This window comes from Ammodytes marinus, assembly GCF_949987685.1.
Source record: "Ammodytes marinus genome assembly, chromosome: 3".
NCBI lineage: Eukaryota > Metazoa > Chordata > Actinopteri > Uranoscopiformes > Ammodytidae > Ammodytes > Ammodytes marinus.
Window position 1 is genome coordinate 8,584,296 of NC_137232.1, and position 23,710 is coordinate 8,608,005.

General features: G+C 41.5%; 1 protein-coding gene across 1 annotated transcript in view; it reads right to left on the reverse strand.

The window, feature by feature from the left end:
- Positions 1–618: 618 nt before the first annotated feature.
- Positions 619–23,710, reverse strand: part of pik3cb (phosphatidylinositol-4,5-bisphosphate 3-kinase, catalytic subunit beta) — a 50,726-nt gene continuing 27,634 nt past the window's right edge. Inside the window, exons 4-24 of the mRNA XM_080053856.1 lie at positions 23,035–23,263; positions 20,749–20,978; positions 17,259–17,438; positions 16,243–16,410; positions 14,512–14,601; positions 13,538–13,792; positions 13,293–13,389; positions 13,021–13,151; positions 12,628–12,678; positions 11,577–11,765; positions 10,668–10,789; positions 10,241–10,384; positions 9,984–10,083; positions 9,374–9,570; positions 9,158–9,267; positions 8,883–8,961; positions 6,744–6,911; positions 6,460–6,583; positions 6,212–6,357; positions 2,957–3,089; positions 619–2,359 (exon numbers count right to left, since the gene is read on the reverse strand). Of these exons, the coding sequence (XP_079909982.1) occupies positions 2,222–2,359; positions 2,957–3,089; positions 6,212–6,357; positions 6,460–6,583; positions 6,744–6,911; positions 8,883–8,961; positions 9,158–9,267; positions 9,374–9,570; positions 9,984–10,083; positions 10,241–10,384; positions 10,668–10,789; positions 11,577–11,765; positions 12,628–12,678; positions 13,021–13,151; positions 13,293–13,389; positions 13,538–13,792; positions 14,512–14,601; positions 16,243–16,410; positions 17,259–17,438; positions 20,749–20,978; positions 23,035–23,263 (3,081 nt within the window). The 3' untranslated portion in view covers positions 619–2,221. The remainder of the gene's footprint in view (positions 2,360–2,956; positions 3,090–6,211; positions 6,358–6,459; positions 6,584–6,743; positions 6,912–8,882; positions 8,962–9,157; positions 9,268–9,373; positions 9,571–9,983; positions 10,084–10,240; positions 10,385–10,667; positions 10,790–11,576; positions 11,766–12,627; positions 12,679–13,020; positions 13,152–13,292; positions 13,390–13,537; positions 13,793–14,511; positions 14,602–16,242; positions 16,411–17,258; positions 17,439–20,748; positions 20,979–23,034; positions 23,264–23,710) is intronic.

Here is a 23,710-nt window from a genome sequence, read left to right on the forward strand (position 1 = left end):
ACTATTTCAATATGCCAGGAGCTACTAGTCGTCTATTTCTGTATTTTTATTTTTCATTTTATTTTTCTATTTCTTTATCATTTATATAAAATAATATATATTATTATTTATTTATTTTTATAACTGGTTGTTCTTTTTCTTGTCTTGTCTCTGACAGCTTGTCTTGTCCCAAACGTGTTCATGTAGTCTTGTGCCACACACAATGGTGTTTTTGTCATGTCTCTCACTGTTTTGTCATGTCTCTCACTGTTTTGTCATGTCTCTCACTGTTTTGTCATGTACCGCATCACTTAAAAAAAAGTTACCTTGAGCTTTGTCAGTTGACTATGTTATCATAATAGCCTTGATGCAGGGAATATCAACAGCATAGCTAAAGCCAATTTACACTTGGTTGTTTAAAAAGTAGAGAACATTTATTCCTTCCTTTGATTTGGCATTGAGGCTACATTCTTTTAGTTTCTAATGTGCAAACCACATGCTAAATTGGTTTGGATATATTTGTAGTCTGACATCAATAAGATCTCAAAACAGAAACAAAATCCCAGTTGCTGCCCTGAGTGGGTGCAGTCACACAACCTGCTCCTCGAACAAGGAAACAGACAACAGGCGGAAATGCAGCCAGGTGGAAAATAACTTTAATAAAACTCCTATGAAAACAAAAAACAGCAAAACAATAAAAGCCTGTACATTTGACAATATCCAGTGTCTGAGACTTTTGAAGGCTAGTGGTGCGAAGTACAGCTGCATCACACAAAACCAACAGAGAAAACCATTATAGGCTTAGGCCCGGGCCTAAGGGTTTGTATAATAAGATATGGTTCATATACTCGGATATTGCACACAAATCAAACACAGATGCAGATGCTGAAGAGCACCGTATGTCGAAAATGAGAAAGTAGCTTTGCATCGCAGTGTAATGTCCCTACTGATAAACCCCGCCCCCACCAGCAACAGACTCCACCCACACCTGCTCGTATAAAAACAAATACACTTAAAAAGATAGCGGCACATATTTTCACATTCAATTCAGAAACAGACAGTTAAAAACACAATGAAATGACTACAGATCTGCTTTTTGTTTTGGTCCTGACATGTTAAAAGCAACAGTGAGTTTATCTGAGCGGGACGTCGTTTTAAAAGGCTGACATCCTTTCAGACTTAAGACAAGTTGACCGGTGATAACTCACAGGAGATAACGCTCTGTCAAATAATGCTCTTGATTTTAAAATATTAAAAGAAACAACAAACATTGCGATTTCAAAATAAAATAAAAAGAAAGTGTTGAGTTCATTGAAAGACTGTTTGAAATCTGTCAATGTCTTTCTGAAAACATTCCAGTGTTTTATGGTCCAAATGAAGTGAGAATCACACAGTGGACAGAAAGGCTCATGGCCTCTTTTTCTCTAATCAATCCTTCTCTTTCATCATTATTTCCCTAACACAGGCTCTCTCTGTGGGCTAGTAAAGTAGTCTGGCACATATACATCTCATTATCAATTATTGAATTGCAAAAGAAAAAGAAAACAAACTAATAAAATACAATCTTCCCACAGTTTTGAGGCACACTTTGGGGAAGCAGGAGCAAACCTGTTAAGATGCACTTCCTGTGGGTGTTGTGCACATTGTTTTAAGATATGGGGGTCGGACGTTTTTGTCTCCTTGATGGCGCCCTCTCCACACCCATCTGTAATCTCTGCTGTACTTGAAGCAAGGTGTGGTCAAACCATGTCCCCTTTCAGAGTCAATAAAAGCAGAGTTTGAAGTCTGTTTGACAAAATTCAACCAATCCAAAACACGGACGTTGTTGTCAGCCCGCTCTGTACGGACAGTTCATCTTTAGTGTGGGCAGAGTGGGTGCTTCAGTTCCCTTCCTTTGGCTGTGTGCTCCGTCAGCTGTTGTGCCTGTGCAAAACTTGCAACGACTTTACCCACCATGATTCCACAGAAATGTCTCATGACCATGAATTTGGATTTTCAGGAGGCCCCCTGCCAGAGTGATGCAATCCAGGAGGGAAACAGTAAGAGGGCCAACTGTTTGAGTGGGTTCACTCTGAATGTACAGTATGCTGGGGTGAATCTGCTCATGTCTGAGATATTCTGCTAGATTCCCTTCTTTAAATCAACTCTGTGTCCTTTGCCACACTGTTGCCCTCCCACACACTCACACCCTCCTTTGGCTGTGTCCTCTTTGCCCCCTGGCCTGTGAGGGGTCTGAGCGGCTCTAGGAGCGGTTGTCTTTGGCCACATTGTGGGCCATCCAGTTGACTTTGGTTGTCCAGCTCTCTCTCAGGGCCTCGTCAAACTTCTGGCGGAACTGCTTCAGCGCGTCGTCGTCTGTTTTCCCCAGAGCCAGAGAGTCCTGAGGGGGGGAGGGGGAGGGGGAGGGGGGGATTGTGGGGAAGGAGGAGGATTAGTCATAGCAGGAAGTTGCTGAAATGGACACACAATGTGTTAAATAAATACTAACTCCCCACCCATCATGTGCTCCTTCTACCTGGGCACCATGGAGAGCATCCTGACCAGCTGCATCACTGTGTTGTACGGGAGCTGTAGCTCCTCTAAGCACAAGACTCTGCAGTGCACAATGAATGCAGCTGGACGGATCATAGGAGTCCCACTTCCCTCCCCTTTTTAATTCATTGTTTATAATGCTCATCTTTTTTTATTCTTGTAATTTAGTGAACAGTGGGTCGGAGATAAACGTAATTCCGATACATTTTACAGAAATTGGCAATAAAGTTGACTTTGATTAGACTAAAGGGATGCACAATATGAAAAAAGTTTAACTGATGTCGCTGAGGAATCACCACAGTTTACATGATGCACTGAAATGTACTGTTTTTCCCTTCACTGATTGCATATTCTATGAAACCCTCTGTGTGAGTGAGTGTGTGTGTGTGTGTGTGTGTGTGTGTGTGTGTGTGTGTGTGTGTGTGTGTGTGTGTGTGTGTGATACCTTTAAGTACTGGATGTCTTTGACTGAGGTTAGCTCAGGGAGTCCAGCAGTCAGCATGAGGGCGAACAGTGTGATGAATAGGTTTCCGTTCTTCCTCAAGATTAGATAGGCGTCCTCACAGTACTGACGGAAACTACAAGACCAACGTAGACACACATACAGTATATGGTTTGTTACTTCTGAAATATGCAGTACTATTATCTCAGTGCAGTTTGAAGCTCATTATGTTCACTGTCCTTTTGAGGGAACTACATCCCTCAAAAAAAAAAGGATTGCTATTGTTGTTCATTTCACACAAAGTGAATAGATAGAAATAAGTCAAGTCCAGGGGCCTCATTTATCAACAGTGCGTAGAAAAGGTTCTAAATTCACTCATACGAGTGAAATTTAGCATGTGCTTAAGTACAAAAAAATCGGTATTTATCAAACGTGCGCTGGCCTATCGTACGCACACCAGTAAGTCATCAATCTTGATAAATCCCACATGTTCTTAAGTACCATGCTCGTTCACGCTCAGGTCATTTGCATTCAGAAACGCCTCCAATTAACCATATATGGTCACGACACATCCCTGTATCAACCATGTGAATGTGTTTTATCCCTCTCCGCTACAATGGCAAAGAGGGCAACGAAAAGAAACTTCTCCAACACAGAAATGGAAACCCTTGTAAACGAGGTTGAATCAAAGCAAAACATATTTTGTTGGCTCACTTAGTGCAGGCATTAAAACAAAAGAAAGCTTGCTGCATGGGAAGATGTGATATTTTCGAGCAATTTGTAAGGCAACGGCATTGTTTGGGGTCCGCGATCTGACAACTTTACGTGCAGTCATTCATATACTATTTCAATAAATAAGAGATGAAGATAAGTTCCTAACAACATTAGAGTTACTAAGTGAAATGAGTGATTGGCGAGTCTGGCGAGTCACCGCGGCTCGTCCAGCTCACAGCTGAGTGCTGTCAGATGAGACGCACAGAGAGCATCGGAGGGATCCTCCGCTTCAAAATATGTAAACGTGTGACACATTTAATGAATAATCAATTAGAGCTTACCTAAAAATAAGTGAGCCATATAACTATTTATTGCATTTAGGATGTTAGCTCATTTGGACGCTGTTTTGACCGTCTGTTTTCATTGATGTATTGGCGATATTAGGCTATATCTACTTTCAGTTTCATTACTGAGTCGTGATCAGTGTTCTTAAAAAAACTTAGATCATAAAATAAGAGGTCCAAAACACAGATGATGATCAAACAAACAAATGTATGACTTTATATTACCCTAGAAATGCACGGGTGGATTTGACGCGTGGCGATTAAAGAGAACGCTGGCGGTTCTAGTGTTAATGCAGACGTTGAAACTCTTAAATGCTTTGCTTTGTGCTTGTAATATCGCTATTCTACCACTAGATTCTGTTCGTAAGCATGGTCAGAGTTGTGCTTACATTTACACACATTCATAAGTCTAAGTACATTTTGGTAAATTCCATACTTTGCGTGGCAATGTTCTTACGCTGTACTTACGCACAGATTTGTGCGTAAGTACGGTTGATAAATGAGGCCCCTGGCATCTTAATACAATCAATAGGACTGGACCCCGCCTGTGTGTTAATTGCCCCAGTGTAGGCCCGCAGGAGTCTGGCTACTGGTGAACATGTTCAAACATACCTGCAGATCTACTTCTGAGATACAAGAGGTCCTCGCCTAGTTCCTTAATAGGTGAAAAACACATCCTTTGTGTTTCAGGCCAAGCATCCAGTGACTGTTTTAATGTGATCTTACAAGAAGCTACCTAACCTAAATGATCACAATGTGTATGCTTATCAAATCAATATCCAATAAGTTGCTAAAATGCAATTACAAACCATTACAGATGGCGATGGCCATTACAGAGGACCCAATAGGTTAGCTGATCATGAGTGCATTATGTGTTTCTTTGGATTCTTTCTGAAGTGTAGGGCGTTCCGCTACGCAAACAACTTATGTTACACAGGACTTGTAGCCACATGCTTACACTTTTTTGGTTAAGTTAGAAAAGTAGGTCATAATAACACATAACTAACTGATGGGTATTTCCGTCTTCACAATGTGATTTGCCAACTTGTTCCATCACTGATACCTGGAAAACAAAGTATGCTGTGACCTTGCTGCGGCACAAAGCCTAAGCAGTGTGCACACAACAAAGATATATTCCAGATTCACCTATATCTTGGAATAACAACTTAAACATTTACAGTCCAATATTCAAATTAAAGAAAAAAATATTACATGTTTTATTGACTTTACTTTGTAATTTTTTATTTGTACATTTTCATTTGAAGCATCAGTCAGTGCACAGTGTTGTTTTAAAGGATCAACTGTAAGTTCCTTAACACAGAGAATGTGTTTTAAGCACAGAAGATATCCAATAATCTTTATTTCCCTGTGAGTCTGTGTGTGTTTGTGTGTGTGTGTGTATGAGATTGTAAACTATGAAACTGCTGACCTGTGTGTGTGTGTGTGTGTGTGTGTGTGTGTGTGTGTGAAAGTCAAGTTATACACAGCTATTGTGAGTTCAAACAGATTATTTCTACTCAGTGAAAATTGCTGGGGAGAGCTTCATCAGTGCCTGATCTTGTACTGCCAACTGTTGGTAAAAGATGGTACTGCACAGACTAACTTATGTTTGGTATGATGACCAAAGCCTTGCTGAATAAGCTGAGGGTAAAGGTGATGGACTAGCCAAGCATGTCTCCAGACTTAAACCCTATTGAGCATCTTTGGGGCATCCTCAAACAGAAGGTGGAGGACTGCAGGGTCTCTAATATCCACCAGCTCCGTGATGTCATCATGAATGAGTGGAAGAGGATTCCAGTGGCAACCTGTGAAGCTCTAGTGAACTCCATGCCCAAGAGGGTTAAGGCAGTGCTGGAAAAGTATGGTGGCCACACAAACTATTGACACTTTGGGCCCAATTTGGACATTTTCACTTAGGGGTATACTCACTTTTTTTGCCAGCAATTTAGACATTAATGGCTGTGTGTCGAGTTATTTTGAGGGGACAGTAAAATTACACTGTTATACAAGCTGTACACTGACTACTTTAAATTGTATCAAAGTGCAATTTCTTCAGAGTTGTCCCATGAAAAGATATAAGGAAATATGTGAAGAAATGTGAGGGGTGTACTCACTTTTGTGAGATACTGTGTATATACAGTATACATTTATATACATACAAAAACGCTGTAGATAAAAGGACAAACTAAGTGGTACAAACCTGCCAAATTTTTCTGTGTATCCCGTCTTGCCCTGTTGTATGACATGGATGAAGTCGTGTGTGAGGATAAATGGAACACGCTCCCTCTTGATGCCAAACTTAGACTTGAAGTTGCCCAGGATGTGGCCAAAATCAATGTGGAAGAGCTGGTGGAACAGAAGGCAAATAAGTGAGCATGGTGGAAACAGAAGAGAAAAAAATTGGGAAATAGAATAATTTCTACAGATAAAACAAAAAGTTTGTCCAACCTGTCCAGTGCTGCGGACCATGATGTTGTCACTATGGCGGTCTCCGATGCCCAGGACATAGGTGGCTACACAGTAGCCTGCACATGACAGAGTGAACTCCTCGATGGCCCGTTCAAGAGCATCACTACCAGTAGAAAACATACTTGTGAGCATCACTGTTGGGGATTCTCTTCTAAGCAAGCCTTAGTTAATGGTCACAGCTACGTGTGACACCTCCTGTAGCCCAAATATGTTAAAAATGCTTAAATACTTTAAGGTAATTTAATCATCAGGAAGCATCTTACCCAGAGTTCCTCTCTTTGAGCCAGTTGAGCAAGGCATCCTTGTTGAAGGCAGCGGCTGCGGCCACATTGCTGCTGGTCAGTTGAATGTTTGCAATTGTGTCTGCTGACGAGACTACCTCGATCAGCCCTGCCCGGTCACCTGTCGCTAGGCAACCATATGGTACGATTCTGCGTGGTGTGAAGAGAAAGAGAAGAGCTTAATGACGCCCACAGAAACATTGTGAACTCCTTCCTGGAGTTGTTGGTGGGTAGATTAAAACAAACAAATAAATAAAAACAGCTCCCAAAAACAAAACAACCAAACAAGATCCAAAGCTCTGTGTCACATGAAAGTACAAATCTGATGTGGGTCATTTGACCAGGCAGTGGAAATGTGTGTGTCCAGATGTGTGTATTTATGACATAAGGCTGTGGTTTAATAGGAAGGTAATTCATGTAGCACAGCATTTCACGCTATCAGACAGTATACAATCTATAATCTCACGCTGCATATACTCAGTTGAGAAAATACAGATGGGAACATATGGTGAAGAAGATGTCATGGTGGCGTGATGCATTTTCTTCTTCAATTGAACTTTTTCTTTCTCTTTGGCTTTAAGGTAGCCTGGCTCCGCCCGCCCGCCTACTTCCGGACAAATTTAATTTTCCCTTCAGTAGTCAGTCTGGGTGTACAGCGCATTTCCCAGCTTTCGCCGGAGAATCTACAGTCGTCCAATCAGCAAACAGAGCGAGTGGCTGAGAACGATGACGTCAAAGTCGCGCTCCAGTTTCAGTTGAATGCTGCGTTCCTTTATACTCGGAAGAAGGAGATTTCCGACTTGGTAGTTCCGAGTTCCGACCTGTCTGTGTTCCAGTGCATCTGCTCGCGAAAGTATGGACGCCTAAAACCTTTCTCGTCCAAATAACTAAACGTTAAGCCCTTACAAGTTACTGTTGCCAGGTACCGGTAGATTCATAGACTACAATATGTAGTGAAGTCGGAAATTTCCGAGTTCCCTGTCCAACTGGAACGCACCGTCAAAAGCCGGCTCATGACACACGTGACGACCAAACGTGATGCGATTGGTTGGCTGATCCAGAGTGGCACTGGGCAGATCCAATAGTTTTAAACTTCGACAGACACCCGCCTCCAAGTGAGTGAACGTTTGCCAATTGCAGCACTTCCAGACCTTCTGTACAAATGAAATGAAGTACGATGCTCTGGTTGGACCAGGCTAGCTTTAAGGCATGTCTTACACAACTTGACGGATGTTGAGATGAAATAAATCAGCAAAAAACCTACAGACAGCCGACAAATTAAGACAGATACATCAGTAACAAGCTGACACACACCACATCATAGTGGTTTCATTACACCACCCCTCCATTCATTCACAATGTCGCATCACTGTGGCCGACCTCTGAACCCATGTCCCTGTAATCTGAGGCACCGTCCTCAAGCTCAACTGTCAAAACAAGCCCCTCCACTGCACAGCTCCAGATGTGAGAAAGGGTTTGTGAAAGTGCGAAAGTGTGGATTCGATTAGGATCTAATGCAGATAGTGTGTGTGTGTGTGTGTGTGTGTGTGGGGGGGGGGGTCTTGGGTGTTAAAGGGTTGGAGGTCAAACTAGCATGGGGTACATTTAATGTCCCCCTCCTCTGCTGCACCACACCAGAGCTTCCCCTTCCCTACAGAGAGCAGGAAAAAACAAGCTCCACAAAGTCTTTCCGTATAACACAACCACACATGAACGCACACTTGGGGCGCAACGGATCACACAAATCACAATTCGGAGCCGAGTCACGCATCAGATCATTTTTTGTATCAACAACAACAAAAAAGCAAAAGGTAACTAGAAAATTATAACTTTGCTTTACATTTTTCACTTTAAACATGGACAGGAAAAATATCCTGTGTCCTCCACATCATCGTAAAACTCCATCTAATGTTTAAATTAAATCTAAAAATATAAGGAAAAACAAATGAAGTGGACAATGAGGCATTAAACGTCATGGCGGTAAAATACGGAAGGCTTACAGCTGGGTACAACATCGCAGGGTGAGGTGGAGCCCCGAACCCACCCACCCAAACACTAAAGACAACCCCCCCCCCACACCCCTGCTAGAGCGGTCAGATCAGACTTGTGCACACAACTCACCTGAGGTCCAGATTAGCTTCTTTCCATAGCAGATCCATTAACCGCAAAATCTGGAGGGTCAGCATGTCTTGCCTCAGGTCTAGGACAGGTGAGGGAGTGATGAAGAGGAAAACAATTAAAATATTAGTTTTTCTACTTTCAAAGGAGGAAAAGTGTTTTCAATCCCTCCTTATAATCAAAAACGTGCACAATCTCTACCCCTCCTCTTTTCTTTCTTGTCCTTTACAACCTCCTTGAACCTTAACCTCCTTCCCCCCATCTTTGATTCCTCCTACCATCTCCATTCTTGAAGATGATTCCCAGGGCGTCTCCCCCCATCAGCTTGTTGTTGTAAACAATCCAGAGTGGCTTCATCTTAGAGTCCATGTACCGACACTTCTCCACACTAATGGGGGAATGAGAGAGAAAGAGAGAGAGAGAAGGATGACGGATTGTGAAATACAAGTAACAGACTGATCGGAGACCTGAGCAAACGTATGATTGTTTCTTACTTGATGCCAGACAGCAGGAAGCTGGGGTTTAGAGGAGAATACAGGTCTGACAGAGTCTCTGTGTAGCCGCTCTGCCTTAGACAAGTCATCATGGCTTCCTTGGTTAGCATTGCCTCCTTCGTCTTACTCCGAGCGTTCTTGATGCTTCCCAGCTTAATAAGCTCGTTCACTGACTTAAGCTTACTCAGGGCTTCCACCTGGTAACAGTCAAAGGACAACACATTTATCAGAACTGTTGTTAATGTGAATGACTCATCTCTATTTGAGACAACTGAGCTCATGTCCTTAAACAGACGTTTGCATTGTGATCCTAAGCCAGTGTGCATGCTCTTTCCAAAGAGGAAAGTGGGCAGATAATTGACTGTGTTGATGAGGAAGTAGGAGGAAGTGTCCACAGGAGTGACTGTCAGAATCAACACTGTAGAGGGCAGAGGTTAGAGGGCAGCAGGGTGATGGTGTTGTTGCTGTGACAGGCTAAAAATACCACAAATGTACTCCTGCTGAGGGTTGACAATAGACTGAGACATCATCTCTTAAAGTAAAAAAAATTAAAATAAAAAGACAAACCGTATGAGAAAAGAAGGGAAAAGCGACTGTGTGTATGACCTACCTGCTTCTTTAAAACCTCAATATGAGGGATGCTGCCTCTACAGTAGGCTTCCAGCAGGAGGGCAAACTGGACTGAAACAGCTGGCATGTGCATCTCTGACCTGTAGAGGGGGGGGCAGAACAGCAACAGTCAAAACAGAAAGTGCTCAAGAGACTCAATAACTCTTCCCTTCTTCACAAACATACAATCACTTTCTTTCTAATGTGCAACTGCACACATGTACATATGTGCGCACTGACGCATGTGTTGGTACATACCGTAAGTGCCAGAAGAGGAAGTGTCCTATCTTGCGATTCCCCTGGGCACGGTCCAGCAGGAAGTGGGTGAGGGCGCAGTCATAGTAGGGCTCATAACGCAACACCTGCACCAACTGTAGCAAGTACTGTGACAGCTCCTCATCACTGGGGAGGGGGAGAGGAAAAGGGGAGAGTGGGGGTTTGTATTACTACTTTAGTGGAATTAGTTTAGATGAATTGTCTGACAACACACTTCACTGACTTTATATGAACTGACAGTAATTCATGCATATAGGAATTTATAATACAATTAAACGGGAAGGCACAGGAAACATGTAACGAAGTGTGCTGGCTCACAGTGTTTGAGTGGTATAAGGAATATGAGACAAAGAAACACAGGGGAGGTCACTGTATTAGATTAAACTGTAAATGTGGGTGGATACATTACCTCATATCACGCAGACAGCGCACAGCATATTCTCTGACATACTGGTCGGGATAATTGAAATCCAGAAGCTCCAGAGCATCTCTAGGAGACAGTTTGGGCCAGATCTGAAGCAGTGCCTGGAGCTGAGTCACACACACATGTTATCAGAGTTAATAATAATATATAAAGTTTTTGTTCAACCCACTGAATAGAGAGTTATTAGAAACATTTTGGTAAACCTTGGATCACCCACACATGGCTGCACAATGAATTGTGATCGTGATTTTTTTCCTGTGAATTAATTTAAGTAGATGAGGTGTGAAATGAACTCTTCACATTTTAGATGCCCTGCTACTGTGTACTGAAGTAACCGCTGAGCAACGGTTCTCAAATATACTGTCTGTCACAGGTGTTAATGTTTGCTATGATTGGCCGATGTCTGCTTTTCAAACACAGTATTGGCTGCAGGCAACTTATCCATAAAACATTTGATCAAGATGATAGATTTTTGAATGCAATAAAGTATTCTGTTCTTAAAGGTGGATAAATATTAATCATGTTAATATTTAACAAAATAACAGTATGATAACTTTTGCCAGAAGTGCAAACCCAGCCAATACAAATGAATGTTTAGGTGCAGACACTGGTATCTATAGAGAAACTATCATATGAAGTTTGATGTCTAGGCGATGCCTATTTAACCTATTTCACATTTTACTGTGAAAACATGAAAGTATTTTTTAAAGATTTGAAAATACTTTCAGAACACTATCAAATGTGAACTTTTGCTTTAAAGTCAAGGATTGATCACAGACAATCACCTAATGGACTTATTATTTGTTCCAATCATTTTATCTATCCATGGTGTCACCAGATTATCCATTTAAAAAGACGTGAGCAGTCCTATTACTAATGGTTACGTTGTCTAACCTGGGCCATGTCCTCATGTTTGCTCCACTTGACAGAGAGTAGCAGCTTGGGAAGCGACTGAGGAAAGTTCTCGTAACAGTCGTGGCGTAGTGTCCAGATCAAATCCTTCTCGTTTTCACACAGCTGAGAGAGCGCGTCTCGTTCCATGATCTCCTTCAGTTCTATGTGGAACTTCTTACCCCCACGACCCTGAAAGAAAGCATGAGGCAGGAATGACGGTGGGTTGGGGATTTTGAGAAGAAGATGTAGAGTTTGACATGATGAATTGGCAGAGGCAGGACATGACATAAAATGAGATCATGCCAATGAGTAGCAGCAGTGACTGTAAATAACCACAAGATGGCAGGAGTGTATCAAAGTATTCAGATTTTTTTATCAACTGCCTTGAATTGAATGTATCACTATCTATAAACAAACAACTAGCATTGAATTGGTTATAGACTGATTCAAAAGGGACATATCAAATGCTTTAAACATCCAGAAAACATACATGCAAACTGAGTAAGAACATGTATTGCTAAACTATATAACATGCTAGGTGGCACTTAGATTACAATGGAATCATATTAGAGGCTCTTTATGGATCTGTTAGCTGTTACACACAATGACCAAGTTGTAGTCAGTACTATTCCATAGCTTCACACACAGCTTTCATATTAAAGGGGTGCGTTCAGGCATGCCCTCTACATAACACAGGACTATGCAACCGGCTGTAACACGCCCAGGAGTTGGTTTTTAGTTGAGGGGCGGTGAGACAGGAAAACATACAAGTAATCTGATTTAGAGTCTCTAGTTTTAAGAGGGATTGAAATATTCTTGCTGCTGCTACACCCTGCCAAAGTGATAACAATGGGTTTCCAAGGAAACTAGCAGTGCATGCGTGTATGGTAGCGTGTGTTTTGTGAGGGAGGGAGAAAGACAGAAATGACACCGCATGCCTCAATGTTACTGGCCAACTTGAAACAAATGTGTTGCTTGATTTTTCACCGAGTCTGCCCTTCAGTTATTACGGCATAATCGCATATTCATTTCCCACTGTAAACCCACTCACAATGGAAACGCAGTCACTGGCTCCGGCAATCTCTGCTGCTTTTTCCAGTATCTGCAAAAAAGAAAGTGAGCCCTGTATGAGTGAACACACACTGATACAGTGCATTAGGCAGGCAGAGCACATCCTGATCCACTTATGCTCTTCATCATACACACAAGGTAACATTATGAAGAGCACTAAGCCACTCTGAAGACAAATTCAACTTAAGCCAAGTCTGTTAAAAAAGGACATAGAGGTCTCATCCAATCGTCTTAGGTCAGACCTGAACAATTAATTTTTCTATTTCAAATCTAATTGACTTATTATTATTATTTATTATTGACATGTTCAGGTGCTGGAACAAATGTTTAATGTATGTTTGGGACTTATCACAATGACTGACAGCCTTCTCACCTTGTCGAAGGGAGGGAAAACGATGGGGTGTGACATGTACTCTGGGAAGTGGATGTGCAGTGCTGTAGCGTTCTCAGAGTACGGGTTGGTCTGAATGGTTCCTATGGGGTTCAGCATCTCTTCAAGTTCATCTGGGAAAGACACACATAAAATGACATTAGTGTACTGCAAGGTGGCAATCACTGAAGGATGTTGTGTGTGTGTGTGTGTGTGTGTGTGTGTGTGTGTGTGTGTGTGTGTGTGTGTGTGTGTGTGTGTGTGTGTGTGTGTACCAGGAAAGGAAGACCAGCAGTGCAGAATGATGTCCCCGGTTTTCAGCTGGCCTTTGTAGTCAAACACCATAGTGTTGACCCAAGCTATTGGGTAGTGCTGGGTCACACACAGAGAAGAGAAATTGTGGAATTAATTATTAGGCGATGATACCATAAAAAATGTGTATATGTGCGACTTTTAAGCTCTTATTTCACACGATGCAAACTGCAGACAGTGCAAGTTCGTGTACAAGCTGGTTTCTTACCACTTTTCCTGCTTTGCGGATGGTCTGGTACTTGTTAATGTGAGCATTTTTGGTGGACTTCTGCTTTTTGACCTTATCCATGATGGCGTAGATAGCAAAGCAGAGGCGGGTCATGCGCGGCAGATCACACACAGAGAGATCAAACTCCAGCGTGCTGTCTTTCCACGTGTGGTCTGAGCGTCCGCTGCTCTCGCTGCTCACTGCCGGCTTACACAGCAGCTCCGTGCCATGGAAGAGACCCGCCCTCACCTGCACCTGGGTGTGGAAGAGGGAGGGAGGGAGGGGTTGGCATGTGTAGGGGAAGCAAGGATAAACTGTGCTTTTCTTTTGTTTGATTTGACATGTATTTACAAGGAAACCTGCTTCAATCTTTATAGATATTACAAAACGTTATTATGTCATTATTTTATTAATGATGTTTGGTTACCTGATTAAAGTATATGTCTAATGTTCTTTTATATTCTTCTTATTCCAAAAAAAAAGTGCCATAAAAATGCTACTGAATATGTAAATCTGAGAAACGGCTCACAAATTATGGAATTTTCGTTCCAAAAAGTTGTAAACAATGCCTTTGTTTGGGACTTTTAATCCATATTTGCGGCTGTAGTGAGTATTGCTGGCAGCAGAATGGAGTATGTGATATTTAGTAAGATACACTACAGTGTGTGTGTTCATGATAATGAAGTAACATGTGTGCCAGTGCAACAGCGTGACTCAGAATGATTTCAATAGCTTTTGGAAGTCAATGGAGCTCTTAGCACAGACACATAAGATATATCAGCCTTTTTCTACACAGACCATACTTGTTTGTGAGATTTATTTTATAAGACAACGAGAGTCCCCAATATGCAGACCCGTCAACATCATAAAAGTGAAGCCTTGTGGGAGATGTGGCGTGCAGGTTGTGTGTGTGCAGGGAGATTAACAGGAACATAAATGATTGTTTTATGGATGTGGACAAAGCAGGAGTTTACCTTGGCAGTCTCCTCTGCGTTCACCTTGCTGCCATGCACCAGGACTATCTTGAACGGACTAGACACGTCCCACACACACGTCTGTACTTGCTGCAAAGGGAAAGAGAGGGAAGAAAGAGACTTGCGATGAGTGAGCATTGACAATATCTGCATAATGCACAGTAAAAAAAAAAAAGAACTCCCACATGCTGCTTCTTCACACCCACAACTTCCCGGCACACACACACACACAATGTGTGGGAGGTCAGGCAGGTCGTTCTGATGTCAAGCCAAGTGGATTTGCGAGGGTCAGCAGTCAGCAGGAAAAACAGCATCACATGACACCTAGAGGCTATGAACTATAACTAACTAGCACACTTCCTGCTGTTTGCTGTCTTTGTCTTTGTGTGTGGATGTGTTTAAATGTTTGTGTGAGTGTTGTGGTGTGTGTGCTATGCCTCATGTCCGTTAAGCAGTTATATTTGTGTCTGCCCCTATATTACAGGATGAAACAAGAGCTCCATGTACTGCATAATAGCAAATACACCATGTCCCTCTGTGCTCCTCTCTTCCTTTTTTTGACCAATGTTCAGTCAAGTTTGCTATCCCAAAACAAAAGCAGAGCATCCAATAGCAGGTTCCTTTCAACGAGAATCAATCCCACTTCCACTCACAGACAACCACACTGCTATGGTAAGTTTATTACAGTCTGAGCAAACTCTCTGTCTGCCTCTGTCTCTTCCAATCTCCCTCCATTGCATTAGAGTGCAATACAATGTTAACAACGTGTTACAATGTGTTTGAGAAAATTACAGTAGTGTATCCTAAATCAGGATACATACACAGTTATTGTTTGTTGTATTGACACTTTGTAAACCCTTGAGTTATATCTTCTGGTGAGTATATATGTACTATTTTTTTTAAACCATAAACCAAGAAATGTATTTACATAAGGTGGGAACAGGAAGTTACGAAATAACTCTTTTAACTGTATGGTTGTATTTGTGATAAATATAAGGGGGCAATGTGTCATATGATGTTTTATATAAACAGACATTCCAAATGGCACATCAACAGCCAGCATGGCACCGGGCAATTGAAACCCCAGGAGACTCGCTAACAAAGGCCAATCAATTTCAACTGGACATTTACAATGTGGATACACACAGAGGAGTGATGTCACTGTGTACCTGGCTGCAGCAGCCACGACCTAGAGTTGCTTCCTGACAACGTGGCAAACTCCTGGCAGGGCAGTACAGGCCTGCTCCGACACACTGCCTCATAAAAGGACAGGTGGCAGCTGCCAGTACTTGTTTACTTGGTAAACCTCCACACCTGCCTCGCTCAGTGCACGGAGATCAATCAAACTGGGCAGCTTTTACCATTTTGCTGTAGTAAGAAGTCACTACATAAACAATGGTGGATATATCAAGTTTGTGGTCGTTGTCCACATCACATTAAATATGAGCATCGCACCCCAGTTTAAGGGCTGGCCATTTCAAATCAAACATATTTGCACACATAAGATACATCAGTAACTGACCATTTATTCAACCATATTATATACAGTAGTCTGTCTTAAAAGCATTCAAAGAAGTTGATATATCAAAATGTGTTTGACTTCACATTAGCATTTGTGCTAAAAGTAAAGTACTTGTGAAAACAACACCTACAGACAAGAAATACACAAAACCACCACGACAGAGAAGTAAGAAGTAGTACATTCATCCACACAAGTGTTACTTGACTGACCGTGGGAACCCTTCTCTTGGGAGGTAGTGGTAAAGGTGGGTTGGAGCACTTGCGGCCCACTACGGCTCCGATGGTGGAGATTTCCTTGTCAAACATTGCCTGGATGGTGCTGGTGTGGACCAAGGTGAGGTGCGGCGACTCCTTGGTCTGCATGCATGTGCGGATGTACTGCAGACAAGACAGGACAGGATATCGTTTTTAAGCTTTGTGCATTTTCGAAGCCTCTCCTAACACATTCTAGTTGTAATGTATGTTAAAGCTCAACTTGTATTATGTTTCTTTAAATCAGGGTACTTCAAAAAGGAGGCACAATTTTAAAGTGTGCAAAGACTTGTTGTACTTTAACGAAAGTGGAACTGCCTTTCAGAAGGAATCTGCTATAGTACTTTTGGGACAAAGAAATCAACAAGCCATTACAGGTGAAATTTATGCACAGCCTGTCAGCAGAAATACTCCAATTATCATGCAAGGGTGCACACAGACAGAAACCCATCCTATTTCAAATACCTTGTTTCTCAAATGATTAAAACATTTTTTTTTAAAGAAGCAAACAAACAAGACATTGAACCAACTAGTATTATCTTGGTTTAATATTGATACATACATGTGACATTTATATGAAACTACTCTACATAATTTGATAGCAAAAAATAAAGACATGACATGGAAAGATTCAACAGTGTTGAAGTGCATACTGTAAACACACACTCCACCATCCGTACCGTTACCAAAAACATTATTGTTGAGACATCAGCTGCATGGTTCAAGACAATTTATTATGAGTATTATGAGTCATTATACTGAAACCTTCACAGTCAGACCTTTTTCTCGGAAATGTAATACAGGCTTTGGCCTTTATTGTCTCAATAATGCAACACTCGAAGAACCACTTGCCACTTAGAAAATATGTATAATTAAACAGTTATAGTACATCTGCTACATCTGGACATGATATTGACACAAGAGGTAATATATCGAAGCCAGGATGTGTGTATCAGTCACTGTTATACACTGACCTTATACTGAATGAGGGGGTGGTCCCCGCAGAGGAACTCCAGACACTGGCTGACCCTCAGTACGTACTGCCCGCGCCACACCTCCTCCTCTGGCCCGTGGGTGGTCAGCCACTTCCTCACAGCCAGCTCCATCAGCTCAGTGGACGTGCAGGATGAATGCACCTTTAAACTGGCAGAGTCCTGCAAGACAAGGCAGGAAAACAAGACACATAAACATGGATTCGAAGTGTTCAAAGCTCAACCTAACACGTTTTAAGTAGCAGCTTAGCAGATAACTGCCCCTGAAAACTATTTCTGTGTGTGCATTTTTTGTCAAATCTGAATGAATGGATGTCAGAAAAGGCAAGAGGAAAGAAAACATCACAATGTACTGACTCTTGATGACCTCCCGAAGGCCTTGCTGCTGGATCTTAAAAAGATAGGGAAGAGGAATGTTCAGATAGCCCTTAGATCATTCTGAAACATGATCGCCACCACTTTTTACATACAGATGTACACAGCTGTTTATACATGTAAGTAGAGACGTGATAAGTGGCAAAAAGGAAAGAGTGAATAAGAGATTGATGGAAATGAACTCACAGGCCTGACACACAATCCCAGGCCACTCACACCTGATGGTTAAAAAAAGCATCTCAGAATTTTCAAAGCACGATACTCACTCACACACACACACACACACACACACGTACACTCGGCTGCAGCGTTTATTCAGCAAGTTCATTCAGGGACTAATGCACACATGTTCCAAGAGATCACTTGCATGTTAACAGTGTACTGAAATGTGTGAACATGCATGTGATACACAGCCAGTGGAACATGTTCTAAGTGTCAAATGGAGGCTTCCTCCTATTTATAGCACAGTACTGACCTGATGCCTAACATGGAATTACAATTTTGTGGAGGCTTGATAAAACTGACGTCCATTAGTATTTGCCTTGGCTATATTATGCTGCAACTACAAAACCAACAAAAGTGAGCTTTCCTGAAAGTATACTTTGAAATTGTATACGTTTCTCTTAAAGCCCATGTTAAATCCAAATCCTTCTATCCTTCTAACTATGTCATTTTGGGGAGAAACAGTGACTGTTGTCATGGAGACCGTTTGATACGGACACAGCCACAGTCATTATGAGTCATTATAAAACGCTCTAATCGTAAAAAAGTAGTTTTTTAGATTACCTGTAAGTTTTATAATATTTATAAACATTTATTTTGTAAATGCTTATCGAGACGCCCAACTTTGATATCATATATTGATTGTTACTATTTTAGCGCAGGTTTCCAGAGGCTTTAACAGTTTTGACATGATTTAGAAGGTGATGTTCAGTCCCATGTGGATACTAATGCAGTGAGGAATAGCCTGCAATCCTAATGACATCACTAGAAAAACAAGGATCACACTAAACATTGGTCATATTCATTGAAGAACATTAAACATCAACACCACACTTCCTGTCTATAATGTGTCTTATTGTGTCTGACCTCCCAAATGAGACTTCCTGCCTCTGTCCACCTGAGCACTGTGGCACAGATGGCCTGTCTTTGTGTATGTGTGTCTGTGATGTTGATCAAAGCTGATACACACAGGTCTGGAGGGACCTGACCATCTGTTTTATTATTAAATGACATTATTTCTATAGCAGAAGCAAAGAGAAAGATACAAAAAGAGAGAGATATGCAAAGACAGATGGAAGCAGACAGTCAGAGAGTTCAGAGAAGGAGAGGGTAAGAGGTTCATTTTAATCAGTGCCTCTGTCCCTTGAGCTGCCATGCCAGTGTGTGTGTGTGTGTGTGTGTCTGGGAGGACGGCATAATTTCACTGATGGTTCTGACCCACTTAGTGTTGTCACATGACTTTTTAGTAGAGCTTAGTCACGTGACTGTTTGGGAACTGCCAACTGAGAGCAGAAAGAGAGGCTGAGCTTCAGTCACATGAGTGCTTTTGCTACTCAAACAAGGTGGTTTTGTCTGCTATAGTGGCGCAGTAGGCCACACTGTTATTCATAGTGGTTGTACAAGGCAGCACGTTATGGGTTCGGCTAATGGGTTTTGTAATGGATTCTGTTTCGTCTTCTCTCGTTCAATTAGAAAAATGGAGGACAAAAATGAATACAGACAAGCAAACAGATTAGACATTATTCTTCGTAAATGCTAGCTTTCTACCAAGAAATTAAAGTATCCCTGCAAAGCATAATGTAATCTCTCCAAGTGCCACTTACTGTACTATAAACTTAACGTGATTAAACTAAATACGTCCCCTTTCAGTTTAATAATATTAGGTTTAATATTATGGTAATATCAAATCATTTCAAAGAGCTCATTGCACGTGTATACATTTGCATAACAAATAGGTATTACCTCAAATAAGGTATATAAGGTATAAAAAAGTCCTAGGCCGGGGAAGGTATAAGATATTTTAAAATCAAATGTTGTGAAATGCATTAGTTCTTATCATACATTTATTTAAATATATACAATTCTCCTGTTATATTAAATGTTTCTTATTCAAGCACAAACTATTCCTTTTGTATATTAAAATCCAGGACTGAAAAGAGAGAAAAACTGCTGTGTCATGTCAGGCTTTTTCATTGAAAGGTTAGACCAGGAAATAGACCTTGCCAGAACACTTCAGTGGCTTCAGAAAGTGTTCGGACCCTTTCACTTTTTACACTTTGTATTGTAGATGTCATTTTAAATAGATACAAACAGTCACTGACTCAGAATCATGAGATGTGAAACATGTTTTTAGACTTTTTTTTGCAAATTTACAAAAGTATTCAGACCCTTTGCTCTAGCACTACAAGTCATGGTCAGGTGCACCCTGTTTGCTTACATTTTCCTTGCCATGTGTTTAGAGTCCATCTGTGGCAGATTTTGACTTTGTCAGGGAAATTTTGTCAATTTAAAAGGGACATCTATAACAAAATGACATGTACAATAGGGTTCAATAAAGTCAATGGGTTCAAATATCTGTCGAAGTCACTGTGTTCGGGATCCGTTACAGAGTATATTAAAACTAGGCAATCACATTATTATTTTTTTTTTTTAAGATTGGGTTTTCCTTTTGAAAATGACTATAATTCCCACCACCTATAAAAAGACTAAGCACATTTGAGATCTGGTACGGTTGCTACAACTAAGAAGGGAAACATTGACTTTGCTAGATTACTAGTAGTAAAGACTGAGCTTCAATAAAACCTTTAATGAAAATGTGTTAAGGGGGATTTCCTGTACAGTCTGCCACGACTGTCCATGAAGTATTAATGATTAAAAGGCAAAAAAAAACAGCTCAACGTACTAGCTATTAATGATTTCATTAAAAAAAAGATGCACTTTGTTTTAATACTTTACTCTGGTAATGTGAGTGAGAGTAATTTAGGTCATTTGTTCTTGCTCTGAGTAAAGAGGTGTTAAAAGACTAACGCCTAAATAAAGCTCAAATCCACTTGGTTTTGGTCTCAACTCACTGCACTGGACTCCAGACTCTCACCTGAGACTGGTCGAAGTGGATAATGACTTTAAGGTCAGCCGGCCGGTCATTGAGTCCCTCTGTGATAGCCGGCGCTGCCACAGGCTCCAGCTGTGGAGAGAAGCAGGCCTGCAGCCACTCTGTGCACGTCATCATCTGGACCTTCTGCATCCTGTCCTCACTCATACGAAACATCTTACTGCGAAAGTCCTTCACCTGCTGGTCATTCATGGCGTCCAGTTCGTGGAGACCTGGTGGTGGAAAGGAAGGGAAAGTGTTACCACGTTGCTATTATGTCAATAGTAGCAGACAGACTAGATTACGGCGACATTTTGTAGCAATATCTCTGATGATATGCCTTGAGTCTCCGTGTTATGGGAACTCAAATTAATTATTAATAATAATCACTCCTTAAGAAACAGGTAGAGATCCTTATAAATCTGTTTTTCTTTTTTAAATGTAAATTTAGCAGGTTCGAAGAGGGGTCAAGTAAGAGGCTGTGTAGCCTATATTAGGGCAACATGCTTTTAATTTCAATAAGTATGCACAAACACCTGTGCACTTGACAGCAGTTCCTTTTGGATTAAAGCAGAGCGTCCTTATAGTACCAAAGGTATGAACTAGTCTCCCTCATGCTTTATCTGTCTGCTTCCTGTTGAGCTATTGTCTCTGTGATTTATCAAAAGGGTGCAGCACAATACTCCCTTGGTAAGGAAAACAACATGTTTTGACATTTGAAACCATTTAACATTCATATGACCCTCGACATTCAAAGAAGGGCTCTGGACCACATTGGCTGCATTGTGCGAGCCAGTTTGTGTTACTGTATTTCTGGAGGGGAATAAAAGCATGGTGGCCGTGTGAGTGCATAATAGTTTGTTACTGTGACCAGCACGAGGTTGTATTTGTGTGTGTGGGGGGCTGTGGGGGACTATCTAGACGTGCCTGTGGGGTTCCTTTTGAAAACAGCACTTAAGTCTGCCAAGAGCCTTTAAAGGATAGTGTCAGACCGAAGTGGAGCCAAAAGGGGAGGATATCAATATCGTCCGTGTCTCCTTCAATTAGACTCAGAGCCCCTCTCTCTCTCTCTCTCTCCCTCTTTGTCTCTCTTCCCCTGAAGAGGTCTGCTCTGAGCAAAGAACTTCCATTATCTTGTATATCCAAAGTCAGAAGAGGGCGGAAGGTGTATTAGATTAGTTTGTTGTTAGAGCAAGAGAAAATAGTTGGTTCTTTATAAATAATATGAAATAAAAACTGTATTTAGTGCATGGACGGATCATAGAGATTTTGGGCTGCAACAAAGAATTATTTTCATCGTGGTCTCATTCACAGATTAGTTTCTTGATTAAACAATTAATCAAGAAAGCACAGCCTTTAAAACTTCAGAAAAGAGTAATAATGCCAGTAATAATGCCAGTGATAATATTGTATTTTTCTAATGTATTGAAACCTTTGGCTTTATGCGACCAACTAAAACTCAAAAATATTCTATTTACTGGCAAACGCATCAAAGAAAAGCAACACATATTTACGACTGAGAAGTTGAGACCAGACAGTGTTCTGCATTTTTGCCTGGAGAAACGATGGATCGATTCATTTTCCATTGACCTTGTACATTGATTGTTACAATAATGCGTCACTCAATCAGAGTTTGAACAACACGTGTAATCACCTCAGAGAAGTGGGGTTTTTCTACAGAACTGATCGATCCCCTCTGCTGCTCTTAAAAGGGCCTAATCTTCACAAGAGATAACACAAAGTGACAGGTGATAGGAGACACTTCTCTATCAGATACACAGGGCCACTGATTAGGAGCCAGATGGAGATGGGGTGAATGTGCTGAGCAGGAGAACTACTTATCGTAGTGGAGGAGGAGGAGAGGGAGGCGCTTAAGGGCTTGTGTTGTGTGGTGAGAGATTTACTGTCCCACTAACCAACTCTTAAGTGCTCTTCTTGATTGGGAATCTCCAACAGGGTCAGTAAACAAACGAGTTGGGGAGGGGAGTAATGTTTGTGAGAGTGTGCATGATAATCAGAAGACTTCAAGCTGAGGGACAGTTTTAAAAAAAGGTGAAGACGCAAACACGTCAATGGACAATCATTATTGTGAAGATCTACGTAGACTTAAAAGTGATAGGATGGGGTGGTTCGGTGGGTTGGGTAAGGAGGGTATCTCTCACATTTGTTAGTATTTGAAAAATACAGCTATACTATGTTTGTTGGTCCAATGTGTGATGTAGAAAAATCGAATCACGGTTTAATGGAAAATCAGAAAAAAAAGAAATAAAAAAGGTGAAGCCGTCCTACCCTTCCCGATGAGGACGCCGATTTTGGAGTCCAGCAAGCGCTCTGCTCGGCCACAGTTGCGCGTCACCAGCTTGAGGACGGGCAGGAAGGGGCGCACGTCACACAGCCGGCGCGTCTCGTCCTCCAGCTCCTCGTGCACGGCCGCCTGGTTGACACACTCGAACATGTGGCTCTCCATATCGCCCAGCGAGGGAAAGAGTGGGAACGACTGAGCCTGCTTCCATAAGAGCTGCATAGGAGACAAGGAGAATTGGGAGTTCGCTGAAGTGCTTTTTGCAATTCAATTAAAATAAAAACACTGGAGCGTTTTTTTTATCGGCTCTATTAGATTAAATCTACTGAGGTTATTTGCGACCAGCATAAAACAATAGAAAAAACAACACATATAGGACCATCACATTTGCTTTTGATGGTGTGGAAACTGAATAACTTTCCCAAGAGCATGTGTTTTTGAGTGAGACACCTTTAAACTAATGAGAACAACATATCATGATGATGTAATATATTGACAAAACAAAAATGTGTGTGTTCAAGCACGACTCATTGCGACATGACACAGCTTTTGGGTGAGCCAATCAGGATGTGAATAATAAGTCCTTCGGCCAATCCAGGCATGACTCATGTCCCCGTGTGCCCACAGCATGCTCACAGGGTTTGGCTGCAAGTTGCTTGTTTG